We start from the raw sequence: 14860 nt of genomic DNA, 5'->3' as shown, positions 1-14860 counted from the left end.
CGCATCGATATCTGAAATATTTGGCCGTTCTGCGTACCGTTTCCGTTCCCTCTAATCCCTTTCTACGCACGTTTCTAGGTTTCTACATTTTCATGTTTATCATACATCCGAATACCGTAGTTCATTCTCCTTGTTTTCCGCGCATCGCTGTAACTCACCGCCCTCCATAATTCACTTCTTATCAACTTCCTAGTTCATCGAGCACGTACCAGCCACGATTATTACTAAATATTACCAGACGTATGCTTCGATTGTCATTTTATTTCCGTTTACCGCTTACTCTGCTCGTTGTTCCAATCGATGGATATCGAAATGTAGTTCGAGGACTTTTATCGGGAAATTTATTAGTTGGAAATGATCGACTCCTGTTTTCGAGGGAAAGTTGTATGTATTCTTTCGAGGCCATTGCCAGATCGCTGAATCCACGTTTCTGTTTGCGCGCCGTCTGACCTTGTTTCTGCCTTTTCCGGACGCTTATTCGGCGTCGAGCACTTTTCTCATTACTTGGAAGATAACCCTGTTGCCCCCCGGTGGAGCACCGATAAAGGACCAGGAACTAAATCAAATCCTTCCCCGCTTCCGCCATCGGGATCCGCTTCGTACCCGGCGGTCACAGTTTCAGAGGTCGGGCTGCAGCTTGGAGTAATTCTGTGATCTTCGATACGAGGAGCCTCGGAGATCGTAGCATAATAGAGAAAGGGACGTTTGTCGGTGCAAAATCCAATCAAAACTGGACAAATGAATATATCAACACTTTATCTACCGGGCTATTTAGAAACAGTCTTTAATTAAAAATGCATAATAGTCAGTCTGTTTTATGAGACACTCTTTACTTCGACCAGAGAGTTAGGAAGACTGCGATCTATTAAGAAGACTACGATCGAAGTGAGTATTTCGACGTCAGTGGAAATTGCAACGAAAACTATCGGTGCCCTCTTGTCTCAGAAAATGGTCTTCTGACTTTCGACTTCGAGTCATAAAATAACTGCGAGAGATCTTTTCCGGTGTTGGTTTATTTTTGACAGTCGGGGACTTGGACTTTGAGTCGCCAAGGGTCCGAAGTATCCAACACTGGTGCCTCTTATTTTTCATGGGACTCCAACGCGTATCGTGTTTAAGGATGTTTGAGTGATATGCAGTGAACCCCATAAGTATACGTCTTCTCTATTGAAGAAATTTCTCTGAATGAAATAATAGGTCTATTTTCAAATAAATTTTTACATAAATGTTTCATTATAAATACGTACACGACTAAACTTCACACATCGAGTCGCCAAGGGCCCGAAGTGTCCAACAGTCCTTTCGCAAAGATTCACCGGCCCTTCGCTTGTTCCGCGATATAGTCGATCGTTTCCAACGGAAGAAACTACGCAAGCAGGTCGGAAGTAAGGAAACGACGTTGTTTTATTTAACGAATCCGCGTTGTAATCAAGAGCCGGTGTACATTCTGTTTCACCTGGACGACCCCTCGCATTTGTTTAATGGCTGGTGTGAGTCATCGACGACCGCGACGATGCGTGCGAACGAGCCAAGCGTGGCGATTTCCTGGAAATCTATAGACAGCCGGGATCGTAACAAGCGCGGATAATAATTACTGGGATTGAAACGAACGAATGCAAGACAGTGTACAATTACGCGATACCACCGGTGTATCGGGGACATGTGCGCGCTCGCACGTTCTCCGTTATCGTCGATTCCAGTTGTCCCAGCAACGTTCGTTTCCATATCGTCGCGCGTCTATACTCTTTCGATAAAAGAAATGAACGATTCCGTGGAAAAAGGAAAAGAGACGGCGAACGTGACGAAGGTAGAGATTTCGGTGCTTTTAGAGTTACATATCCGATTTTCCCGTTAAGACGCAACGTCGAGCAAGACCTGTTCTTTTATTCATCACCGCGGGTCACCGCGGAACCCATTCCAAGGGCTCGTTTTAAATCTATCGATCCGAATCGCGCACGGCCCAACGATTCGTGTACTTGTTGGCCATCCGTTACGACGTCTGGGAACCATGACATTTTCTCGCGCGAGAATAATTAATACGCTCCTCCGCGATAACACGTATTTTTCCTTCGCTTCTCCGACGTTATACTTGTTATAAATCAACCGAAACGGGATCGATATGTGAAACGGCGATATTAAATTTATTTTAGGAAACAGATTCGTCGGTCGAAGACGTCTCGAGTCGTAAAAATTATACTCCAAAGTTTCTACGAACGGAATCGGAGTCTGACTTAATATCGATCTCCACTACTGTCCTCTTGCTTACTCTGATACATTGCAACCACTCCGTTCAATTCTGATCCAATGAAATCTTTTTCGATCCGTATACCGTTCACGCGTTTATCTATTCCGTATTCATTTGTTTCATTTGTTTCATTTGTTTCATTTATTTCATTTATTTCATTTATTTCATTTATTTCAATATATATACGGGCATAACCCATTATAAAATTGACACAACAAAGCAAATAGTACACAAAGATAATTGACAGTTCCCAAGTAAAGGAATATATATAAATATTAAGAAACAATCAAAACGAATCAAAACGCTACTTTTTTTTAAGTAGCCGCGTTAGAATTCTTTGTTTAGCCTCGAATCGATCCGCTTGCCTTATAATCTGTTAGGTTTACACAAATGGGTACGAATACCGTAATTACACGTGTGACGAGAAATCGATATATGGTTAGGGGTTGTCGACGTATCGCTCGCGAGACGGTCGACCTACGAGACCAAAGATGCAAATTTATTCCGACAGAGGTTTATGAGATACATGGAACATCGAGTTTCGAATGCAGGGGAATATCGGTGACTTTTGCAGCGCGAGGACTCGGTCAACACGAAAATTCTAACGCATATTTGCTGACTATAAGATACGAGTGTGCGGTATAAATATTCCCATATCGGAATTCGTGGTAGACGCGTAAATTCGTCGAGCGTTAAATGAAAAAAAAAAAAAGGGGGAATAAAGCTGGAACGCGTTTTCGCTATGATTTAAGAGACGGATAATCCGTGAACTTATTACCGCCGGTGTGTCGACGTACGCCAAACGATGGCCAACGAATGGGAACTGGAAATTTCGAGTACGGTCGTCGATGAAATTATTAAAGGCAACGAGGTCGCGCGACTCGTTTAAGTAGACGAAAATTCGAAATTTTCGTCTATGGCTTGCCGTCGAAAAAGGTCGACCCGTGCATAGAGTTAATCGCAGCTTTGCCGTCGCTTAAAATTTTGGAAACGGTGGATCTCGCAATCGCGACGAAACGATCGTTCCCACTCGAACCCGAGCAAATTTCGCTTACATTAGAATTCCAAAGTCGAACAGCGAAAATCCATTGGGCACGGGACGAGAAAAACCAGCTCGGTAGAAATCGTGGCTTGGAGAGAGCGCGTCGAGCGAATAAATCATTCGTTTGATCTCGTTGGACACGTCATATTTATAGCGCGACAGGGCTGGACGTAAATCGAAACTGAAAACTGAAATCGACTCGTAACACGAACGAAATTTTTCCCGCGAATAATGCCATTTTCGATGTTATCGAGTACGATCGGATCGCTGCGACTCGAAACCTTTTTAAATCGTAGCTTTATTTCGTTGTCGTTTACGAAAGTGACATCCTTTTTGTTTTTTTTTTTGTTTCTAAACAAATCGTGTAGCGGGAGTCGAACTCGTCGAGGTTCGGTCGTAGTCTATCCATATTCGGTACGATTCGAAACACGATAAAACGAGCGAGGAGAAGGTCGACGGATAGCGGAGGCAGTGATAATAGAAGAAATGGTGGAGCCAATGGCTGCGGCAACGATTCGATCACCGCGATAAACAAGAAGATACCGGTTCGTTTGGAGTTCCGTTCTGTTTCATTTGATAATGGAGGGTCACGAGCAACGGCGGAGGGTGAACTTTCGCGAATGCTTCGACCAGAAGAACCAACGTTATTTGCGAAGCAAGAGTTATGATCCATCGGGAGAGAAGAAAGCCGCCTAGCTTTTCGTTTCGCGTGTAAACAATGGAGGGGGAGAGTTGATTTATCGACCATCGAGATGTCGCGCGATTATATTAAATATTAACGACTATTAGCCGATCTCATGCTAGTTTCTCAAATTGTCAATAGTAAAATCGAATGTACTGGAACTGTCGAAATTTAATATTCCAAGTAGACAACTTCGAAGCAGCGATATTTTTCACACCGATCCATATCGTACCTCAATTGCGAAAGAAAATTGAGTTACAAGAATATGTGCGATCGCTAACAGCCTTAATATGTCTGTTGATCTTTTTCGTGACTCACTTTTGGCATTTGAAAGGTCAGTCGTTGCAATTTTGCAGATGCGCAATGAACACGTTACATTATAGGATTCCGTAATCGTCACCATTTTTGGTTTGTTTTTCTTGTTCTCGTTGTTACTACATTGTACTTGATATCAAGGGCAGATTGCCCGTAAATAAAGTATTATTATTATTTTATTATTATTATTAATAACAGTGACCAGCGACGAATGATATCGACCAAGGACCGAGATCGAAGATTCCGTTTCTAGCCATTGAAATTTCCTATCGACCCTAATAATCGTAAAAGCGTAACGATAGTTCCCTCGTAGAAGTGTTCCATCGTGAAATTAACGTTGACCGCGACAAAACAGCTCGTACGATAGCGTTCCACGGAAAACAATAATTCAATCATAGGAACAAAGAAGTTCAGACCGACGGAAATGTTTGCCAGTGAAAAAGTTAGACGCGCGAGACGAGTCCCTCGCGACGACAAGGATTATTTCTCGCCCCGATTGCTCCTATTAATCCAAACGACGCTCTCTGTTCTCCGCGCAGTCCGTAATTTCGCGAGATCCTTATTCATTCCGACAAAAAAACACGAAGACGCGCATATGTTTGCGCGTTCGCGGGAAGAAATATAGGGAGGGCGGGGAGAAGGATGAACGGGGTATTTATCATTCGGTGCATGTGACTCGGAGAGAATAAGGGTAAACATGGAAAAACGCGAAGTAGCGATCGCGCGAGCACAGATACGGCAAAACTGCGAACAACCGAAGTAGTTCTCTCGATGCGAGTAGGTAGAGAAGTTGCGAAAGTGGAATCGAAAGCCGTATAAGAATGGATCGACGAACACGTTGTAGGATGACGAAGACGGAAAAGTCGAAGAAGCCTGGATGGCGGGGATCGAGAGTTCGGGAGGATCTCGGAACACGGTGGATTCGAGAAAGAACGATACGAGTGTATGTACGAACGAATGAAATTAAATGAAATACAGATTGTTATTTCGAGATGACGGTTCCAGTCGCGTGTCTGTAAGGAACGGTTAAGGGGTTAGTCGCAGTCAGGAAAATGAAAACGGACACTTTCTCGTGTGTCTTTTTTAAGGTATTAGATAATCATTTTTATGAATGAAACGTAAATATATTACAAGGTATGTCTTAAAAGAACCATGAAAGAATTTTTGTTTTAAAAACAGGTTAATTCGATTCGTCGTAACAGACGATGGCGTGGGTGAGCAAGAATTTCTCCGAACTGGTGTACCTGAAAACAAAAATAAAGGTAGATTTGGAGAATATATTAGACTAACGGGTCCCTGATCGAAGGATTTCGGAGAAAATTAATTTCAAACGAAGTGACGTACATTCGAAGTTGAAGTTCAATTTTCATTACGAAATTAAGTGATTAAATAGAGAATAGAAAGAAAAGCATATAAGAAAATAAAAAAAAAAATCCTACGATCAGGGACCCGTTGGTCTAACATATTCTTCAAATATACCTTTATTTTTGTTTTCAGGTACACCAGTTTGAAGAAATTCTTGCTCACCGCAAACCAAGCGGCTTCTTTGAGACATACTTTGTAATATATTTACATTTCATTGATAAAAATTATTATTACCTAAAAAAAAAAAAGACACAAGAAAGTGTCCGTTTCATTGTCGTTTCATTCGCCTGACTGCGACTAACCGTTTAACCGATCGGGGGTAGGTACTCGCGGGGCACGAGAAGAAAGTGCCAGGCCAGCCTGTGGAAATTATCTTTGGTCAATCGAAATCAATTTGCTCGATGTATTTGGAGGATCCGGTTGGCAGAGAAGGTGACTGATATCGCGATAGAGGAACGAAAGCGGAGAGCAGGGCCGTATCTGGGGTAGGAAGAGAGGAAGCAAGTGCTAGGCAGGAGTTACGAGAAGGGGTTGCACGGGGTGAGAGAAAGCCACGAGAGGGGGCGAGAGAGCGAAGGCGCTAGGGTTCAGAGGGGAAAGAAAGAGGAACGATCGAGAATTCTCCGGCCGAAGCGAAGCGATGGCTCGCGCTTGCGCGTCCCAGTAGCAACGCACTGGCACGTAATGCCATTCGGCGGAGCCAGTTCGACGCCAAGCGCCGCGACGCTATGACGTCACTGGTTCGCGTTTTCTAGCGATCGTTTCTCGACGACGGTGAGGATTCATGAATGAAAACTCGCTGCTTCGAAGTTCAGGCCTCGTCTCGCGAGCCGACGTCGAACCGCGAGGGAAATCCGCGTGTTCCGATCGTCGACCGGTTACCAGGAAACGGGACAGGTCCCGACTCTGTGCCGTGGCGACCACCGAAATCTCTGCAACGCCTCCGCCACCGGGTACCATCGCGACCGCGGACCATTATCTCGCCTCGTTTCGTTTCGCCGGGATCTCTTCGGCTCGGTTCGCATCGACACCTTCGCGACGCGTTTTTGTCTGCCGACAGCATGCGCGTCTCTGCTACCGCAACGTTTACAGGATCACTTTGAGCGGACCTCGATGCCGAGATGCTGGGATTTCGTTTAACGCGGCCCGTTCTCCTTACCAGGTCATAGACAGAGACGGGAAACTTTCGTATCTTGATAAAAGTTTCGGATAACGAACGAAAGATACGGCAGATCGCGAAACTATTCGTCCTTTCAACTCGCGACTGTTGATATCCGATTAATTAAGATGGCAAGAATTTGCATCGAAGAATTCCTGACTCGTTGCTAGTTAAATAAATCTGTCGGGAATAAATGCGGCGTTTCGATCCATCGCTTGTTAAACGTATAAACGTTCGTTCATCTCTGCTCGCAATCCGCACGAATGCATTTTTATAAAGCGACCCATACGCGGCCGAGGTTTACCGGAGGCATGTCTGGAGGCATCCGGAAAATTTTATTCGAATAATAGATGAAAAGTGCGAACACCGTGTGAGCTTTATTCGCAACGGACGGATAATAGGATAGACTTCTGATCGTTGAAATTTAATTCTAATCGTTTGTGCTTTATTTCTTGTTCGACGCTTTTATCCAGATACGAATATCATCCATTTCTGCCAAACACGGCGTTTATCGTGAAAAACGTCAGTTTTATTCGTCGATAAAATTCGGTTTCGTTTGCGCGTCGCTCCGATCCTTGGATCCGTGGACGTGAATGTTACGAGCGTGTAATTATTCTCTGCGCGCTCCCACCGTGGCCCTGTATAGTGCGGGACAAAATTCGATATCCCGTGGGAATCTTGCTTAGAGGAATCCTTCGCGCGAGATATAATACGCGTTCCGAAACGTAGACTCGCTTGTTCCGAGAAAACTGTACTTGTAACGCAGTGGTTGTTGACTCTTTTAAAGTGACGCACGGTACGACAATTAGTGGAGAGAAATCTAGAAATCGAGTACGCGTACGATGGTAATAGACCTCGATGTTAGGAGATAGTTGCTCGTACAAAAAACACGTGTTACGAAGGAAAATAGGAGGAACTATCTTGGACGAGAAAAATAGTCGCGCTTCCAGGCAATTACATACCCGTCCCTTACGTTTCGTCGTCTAAGAAACTCTTGGTCGAGCACTCTCGACGCGGGCTCGCTACGATGCTTCGGAAGGGTAGGTCGCTCCAGACTTCCCCTAACGACACAGACGTAGTTTCGCTATAAAATCCTCCGGACTACTCGTTACACGTTTCGAAAATCTTCCTAACAGTTTGCCAGTATATACTCTTGTTTCTCTATTATCGCGGCCCACCGTTGATTGCATCGACGTGTATCGACTCGGGCTCAGAGTGCGCCGAGTCGGCGAAACTCGTGATATAATTTCGAGAACTCGCGTTATCGGCGTATCGAAGCGATCTGCCAAGACCAGACAGCATCTCGGTCGGTTACTTCTGGGGATATTGGCCAACAGACCGGAATATCCAATAATCCAATAGGCACGGTGCCGAACAATCAGCGCTTCACCTTGTAATTGTTTACTTCGAGTACATTCGTACCTTCGGAGAATATTCACGCTAAAGTCGCGACATCCTTGCCACCTGTTTACCAGGTTTCGGAATAATTCAAAACGCAGAGAGTCTGTGCGGGCGTTTAGAATTGTAACAGGTTTCACTTTATTTAAGAACTATAGTTATATTTGGATCACGCAGCTTCCTCTCGGTAGCAAAAGTCTTTGGTTCCGTTTTATGGCGGCGTTTTTTCATCTAGGGCAATTCCAAAGACGCGCAGATACCGACCTTTCAGCCGGGTCGGTTTTATTCGCAACACGCTACGTTCTATTTTCTGGGATGACGGGGCTCGGTGAAGTAATTACTACCGTCACAGGAGGGAATTTCATTTGTTTCACCGTACGTGAACGGGTAGAAGTTTACTTTCGGTTGTTCGATCGAGTAATGGAAAATTTCAATTCAATTTGGTCGTTGCTTTTATCGTTTACTTTTAAGCAGAGCGCTTAGGCTTTTAACCGTAGATCGAACAGCGTGTATCCTGAAATTTCCGTTGTACAAATTGGCGCATTGATCGGCATCGAGGAGAAAAGCCACGTTTCCATTTTCGATCGCTTTCATCGACGGACCATGTTCGCGAATCGGCTAAGAGACTCGCGTTTCGATATGGTATAGACTAGACATTAGAATAGACATTAGTTGGACGATGTGAATCAGTCATAGACTGTACCTTACGGAATTTCGAAGCTCGTTATCTTTCGGCTGAAACGTTCGTGAATAATTCAACGAGTAACGAAGCAATTATATTCCCAGAGAGATTAATCTAATAGCGAGAGACTGACGGTAGGACAGAAGGGAATGGCAATAATCACGTTTCGCTGATACAATTCCGGAAATTTTTGTTGACGATGCACGACCCGAGAATTGACGTTGATGCTCCGACACGAATGATTTTCATTTTTATATTAACGATTTAGAACTTGATTCAGATACTTGAATTAGATACTTGAATTACTATCACCGACTGCTTCGAATGGAAAGGATAGTAGGAAAATAGAGCAAGGTGAGATCCCTTCGAAGAATCACCTGTACTTTTTAATCTCCCGATATTGCGTAAAATCACCCTTCGACCGTCTTCCTCTGCAGTTTAATCGGCGATCGCATTTAAGTTTCGAACAATTGGCTTCCGCCTCGATTCTTTCATTCGCAGCCTGCCGTTTCCCTTCAGTGGACCATTTATCAACGACAAATGTTCCTTTGCCTTTTTTTGCGATCGTTTCTCACGACCGTGCCGCGAAACGGCCTGGCCATCTGACTCCTGGGATTTAGTTTCCATTCACGCCATAATCCATCGATGCATTAAATGAAATTCTTAGCACTGCTTTTTATCAAAGGAGCTCAAAAAAAAAAAAAAAAAAACGTTCCCGTACGTTCGCGAATCGCGTTCCTTCAATCATTCGCACCCCGTTGCCGGTCTCCATCTGCCGATGATATATTTCTAGAAGAAAACACCGGCAACCGACACCAACCGACGCGTTAAATTGAAATTGCTCGAGGTGAAAAGGGTTAATTGACACGCGTTTCGGGTCCCAGAGCCGTCAATCGATTACGTATGCAGTTGTTAATTACCGTTATTAAATTTCACGGTACTGCTGTGCAATTAATAATGTCGGAATATTCGTCGTCCCCTAAGAAGAGATTTATGGCATACTCGCTTTTAACATTTACGTCTCATTGACGCAGCAACTTTCCAGACCATAGCGAGACGAATAAGCGGAACGGTAGCACCGTTGAAAGGAGGTTCCAGCTTTCGTACGGTGGCGTCAAAATGTAATCAGCGACTGCAGCCGTGGACATTCATTTAATAAGTCCGACGACATTTATAGTCCGTGAAAAGGGTGCCGTGGATACTTTTGATGCCGTCAATTTTCCCGTATATATCATTCTCCTCGCGTTACGATCTTTTGAATCTTTAACGGATCACGCTATTTCGGTCGCGACCTCTTCTACGTTTTCTCGCGATCGAATTTTCTTGCTTTCAAAACGAATAGATCGAATTCGGACGAATCCCTCGCGGTTCGCGACTCGCTTCGAAGTAGCGGGATAGAAATTGAATCTGGCTCTGAATCGAAACGAATTCCTGTTTACGACGAGACGAAACAAACTTTTCCAGCCGCCAATCGAGGATGGACTGATGCCCGAGATCTTCGGACGAACCGATCCGCTTCGCGACCGATCTAAATTCGATAGATCACCCCCGACTCTTCGAACAGCTTCGTCGTGGAATACGAAGAAGTTAGCGGAAGGAACGTCGCCGTGGAAAAAGCCCTCGAAACCTTGAGAAAAAGTCGAGGAACCGTTTTCCCGTGAAACCGCAACAGCTAGCGAGGGAAATCGAGAGCCTCTTTGGTGCGTGCGGCACGGAACTCGGATTTCACGGATCGATTCTCCGTCTCCTTTAACCTTCCGCGTGTCCAGATCTGGATCAATCGAATCGCCCTTAAAGTTCGAAACGTGCAGCATCGATTCCTGTGATCTCGATTGGTAATTCGCCAGCTGAAATCCGCGAATCGCCAAAGATGCGAGCCGCACGGTGAGACTCTGTTCGAAGCCCGAGAAAAATAATCGACCAGGGACGAGCGATAAAGTGATACAGTCGCTCGTGCCGAGGAAAGAGGACTCTCTCGAGAAACATGGGCAAGAAGAATAGCAAACTGAAGCAGGATACCATCGATCGACTCATGAGCACGACGTATTGTGAGTACCATTACTATCCCCTTCGTCTCGATCTCGCTTTTATCGCGTCGATGCGTGAAATCGTGCTGCTTTATTTTCGAACGAATTTTGTACTACGAAGAGTAGGCGTCCGAGTCTTGGAGATACCTCGGACTCGAAGAATATTTGCCGTGGTCGAGAATAAAATTCCTCGATGGATTTCAGAGCAAAGCTCGTATAAAATGTTCGAGCGGGTAGTTTCCGTGTCACTGATTTTCCTTTACGTTAACTTGCGTACAATCCGCAGCTTTTCCTCTAGAGACACGTAACCATTCTTGCCGCGTAATACATACGCGCTTTCATTTTCCCTTGGTTCGGTGAGACGAGTAAACGGCAGCTTGTTTAACGAGAAACGCGAAATATCGGTTTCACGATTTGCGAAGTCTTTTTCATGCTCTTAAGGTTATTAAATCACGGAAAGAGACGCTTATCGCCATTCTAATTTGTACAACAGGCATGGAGCACCTGTTTGGTCGAACAAGGGAAAATCGATATTACGAACGAAGGGTCGAGCAGCGATGGTTTTTCTATCGTCCAATTGCGTAGTTTATATTCGCGTTCGAGTTACATCTTCGAAGGCGATCGATAAATCTGATCGAAATATCGTTTATTCTTTACTCTAAATCCGCTTAAAAAAACTTGACCTCCGAGAAACGTGAGAGGTGGACGACAGACTTCTCGTTTGCTATTTAACATGAAATCTATTGGACGTGGGAAACTCTCTCTAGCCGTCTTTTCCATTTCGGAGGCGAAAATACGCTTTGGAATTTTTCAGAGCCCGCATCGGATGGGAACGGTTCGTTAGCAAATCATGGTCGTGTGGTTTCAACGAGAAACGCTTCCACGGTTAATTAATCCCGTGTTCGCGCTATGAAATAATCCGAGTAATCGTCGGCCTTTTTGCGCTCCCTGCATAGGTTAGCAGATTGAAGATTTTACGTAGGGTAAATGTAAGTTTCGTACGTATCTCGCACGTTGTTACTCATGTAACAATGTTCGTAACGTTCCAACGGGTGGCATTCGAATTTTATCTGTAACATTCGGACAGTGGTCAAGCATTCCGATAATACGGTATTCGAACTGTCCCAACCTTAATAACTGCGCGTCGAACGTCGCGCATAAACGCGCAAATGCAGAGATATCAGGCCTCGTTGTTCAAATAGAGCCGCGTGTTCCTCATTATCGCGATTTCCATAAATTTCCGAGACTCTGCTTCGCCCGCTCGCAACGTCGCCCATGTACCCTTCGGTTCAGCATTGTTCTCGTTACGCCGGGGTTGTTGCACCATCAACGACCGTACACCTGTCGCGCGTCTATCGTCATCACCTGGTATTTTATAGCGGAACTCGATTCCTCGATCGCCGCTTATCTAGTGTTTCTTTCCCCCCGTTGAAACTTTCAACGGCGCGGCGTCGAATCTCGCGATCGATTATTTATGTAAACGTTGACGCACGGGTATCGGTTAATCGTGGCGTTACAGTTTTGGATAGCTCCATCGTGTATTATCGATCGAATAGGGTACGTCGGTATTTGGCCAGCGTTTCTACAACAACGCGTCAACGGAGTGGTTCTCTTAAAACTGTTAAATATCTTCGTGGATAAGGGAAACAAAAATACGGAAAAGAATGAGAGTTTGGGAGCTGAAGAGTCGGGAATGAGTAATGGTGAAAGTTGTTGTTTCGATTAAAGCAAAAATTTGGAATAGGTCAGGAATGAGTGAGGGAAAATATGTACAAGGTGTACGCGACGATATTAACAGGTAGGATAGAGAAGGAGGCAGAGGATAAAGGGGTGTTAGGGGAGTGGCAAACGGGATTTAGGAAGGGAAAGGGAACAATGGAGAACATCTATGTTCTGAATTATTTAGCGAGTAAGGGAAAATGTTTACCGTGAGTGTATAACAGTTCGTTCTAATTACTTGTGTTTTTAATGTAATAACGGTGTCAAGATAGCGGTGTAGAGATTTGGACGGAAAAGCGTTCTACCAGAAATAAAGGAGGGGATAAAAAGGTACCCGTAGAAGCTTGCCAAGCAGAAGGAAATTACCCTCGAGGGTAATTCGTTGAAGGAAGAAGACCTTCTCGTCGAACCGTCCTTTCGGCGATTCTTCAAGACACGTATATACCTACGTATATACGTTTTATTCCACGAAGATTCTTCCGACTGACCTGTCCGCGCCACCGTTCCGAAAATTGCGAATAGTTTCCGGTCCAGATATTTTTAAGCAATCCGATTTCGGAACTACCAGCCAATGACTCGTTCCTACGTGGAAAATCTTCCTCCGCGCCAAACCCTAATCTCTCTTACGCTTTCATTCGGAATTATTTACGTCCCGGAACTTTTCGATCGCATTTCTCCTCCGATGACTTCCGATTCTTTTCGAAGGAGCTTTCCTAGAAACAGAGCGGAAACGCGGACGCGTCGCTTCAAAATGTATCGGAAATTTGGGCTAATACGCGCTCCGCGAAAAATATAGGGAACCTCGTTCGTTTCCGTCGAATGTTACGGTCGAGAATTTTTCTCGAATCGAACGGGTCGACGATACAGGAATCCAACAAAAAAGCGGTTTCGAATCGGTTCAAATTTCCAACGAATTTTCGCCGAACGCGAAAGTTTCGACGGCAGAGCTAAATCGTCGAAACGTCGATATAAATTCGAATTCGATTCGCCGGAAATATACGCGCCCACGGACAAGAAAAGACGCAATCGATGCAATTCGCGGATGAAATTACGTCCTAACAACGGCTGCTGCAATTTCACTGGCGGTGCACACGCTAAAAACTGCTCTCACGAATGACTTAATCGTCTTCTCGAATGGAAAACACTAGACGCAACCTGGCGGCAGCTTGGCGTCGAGTTGCACGCGTACACCCTGAACGTTTACGAGGCGAATACGGTGCCCTAGAGCAGTGCTTCCCAACCATTTCGAGACCATTTTAACTTCGACACGTTCGTACGAAATACTTTAAGCGTAAATATTCATTACTCGATATAGCAAATGAGATTTCGTAACGCGACATCGACAAAGGTAGGATGCAATGTTCTATATTACCAAAAGTTTTCTTCGAACAAACGCGTGTCAACGTGATCGTAATTTTACGTTTTATTTTAAATTACAAATTTTTCGGGGCACACCGAAACCCTCGTCAAGGTGAACCGGAGTACCGCGTGACACCTGTTGGGAAGCACTGGACTACCGTGCCATAAAGCTTTCTTATTACGCGAAACAATGCCTCTTATTATCCAACTCCGCGAGGCAACGTGTACGCTACGCTGGCCTCGTTCGGTACTTGTTCGAAACACCTCCATTCTTCCTAGAAATCTTCCTTAACCCCGCTTTAATCGACGTGTCGTTAAAAGTTGACGCAACTGGCAAGGCAAAATATTACGTGGTTAGAAACTGCCTTTTGTCCGAGTGTTTGTAGGTAAAGTAAAGCGACGATGCCGCGATCGACGTTACCACGAACACCCGTCGAAGGCCTCGTTCTCTCGGGAGTCTCCGAATACGAAGACGAGAGGGATCGTTTAAGAATTGTACGCGAGAGAAACCCTTTCTAGGGTGTGTATACCGTTCGGATTTTAGGCAGCGGCATCATTTCGCGGGGAGCCTTATCTCCGAAAAGATGGCGAACCTTTTACAGCGACGCTGCAAAAATCGATACCGTTGGCCCAGAAAAATATAGCAATGTGTAATTGTTTCTTTTCGCGCGGGCGACGTTACAAACGCTGACCTTCGATGGAATAGGTATCTCGAGAGGCGAACAACGCGTTAATCCTTTACTGGACATTCGCATTTTTATTTTATGTAGTCGATCGTAACGATTTACGATGATTGCGGTTTTCGCGAGTGGCTTAGGTTGTCCGGGTTTTCCGATTCTCTTTTCTAGACGATTAAGAGTCCGAGTG

At 44.8% G+C, this 14860-nt stretch overlaps 1 protein-coding gene across 1 annotated transcript in view; it reads left to right on the top strand.

Annotated features, from left to right (window-relative positions):
* Positions 1–5993: 5993 nt before the first annotated feature.
* The window catches only part of LOC128894681 (frequenin-1), a 35104-nt gene continuing 26237 nt past the window's right edge, over positions 5994–14860 (top strand). Inside the window, exons 1-2 of the mRNA XM_054156597.1 lie at positions 5994–6423; positions 10353–10936. Coding sequence (XP_054012572.1) covers positions 10873–10936 — 64 coding nt within the window. The 5' untranslated portion in view covers positions 5994–6423; positions 10353–10872. The remainder of the gene's footprint in view (positions 6424–10352; positions 10937–14860) is intronic.

Source organism: Hylaeus anthracinus, unplaced genomic scaffold (genome assembly GCF_026225885.1).
Source record: "Hylaeus anthracinus isolate JK02 unplaced genomic scaffold, UHH_iyHylAnth1.0_haploid 4, whole genome shotgun sequence".
Taxonomy (NCBI): domain Eukaryota; kingdom Metazoa; phylum Arthropoda; class Insecta; order Hymenoptera; family Colletidae; genus Hylaeus; species Hylaeus anthracinus.
Note: the sequence above shows the minus strand (reverse complement) of the source record. Positions and strands in the feature narration are given on the sequence as shown.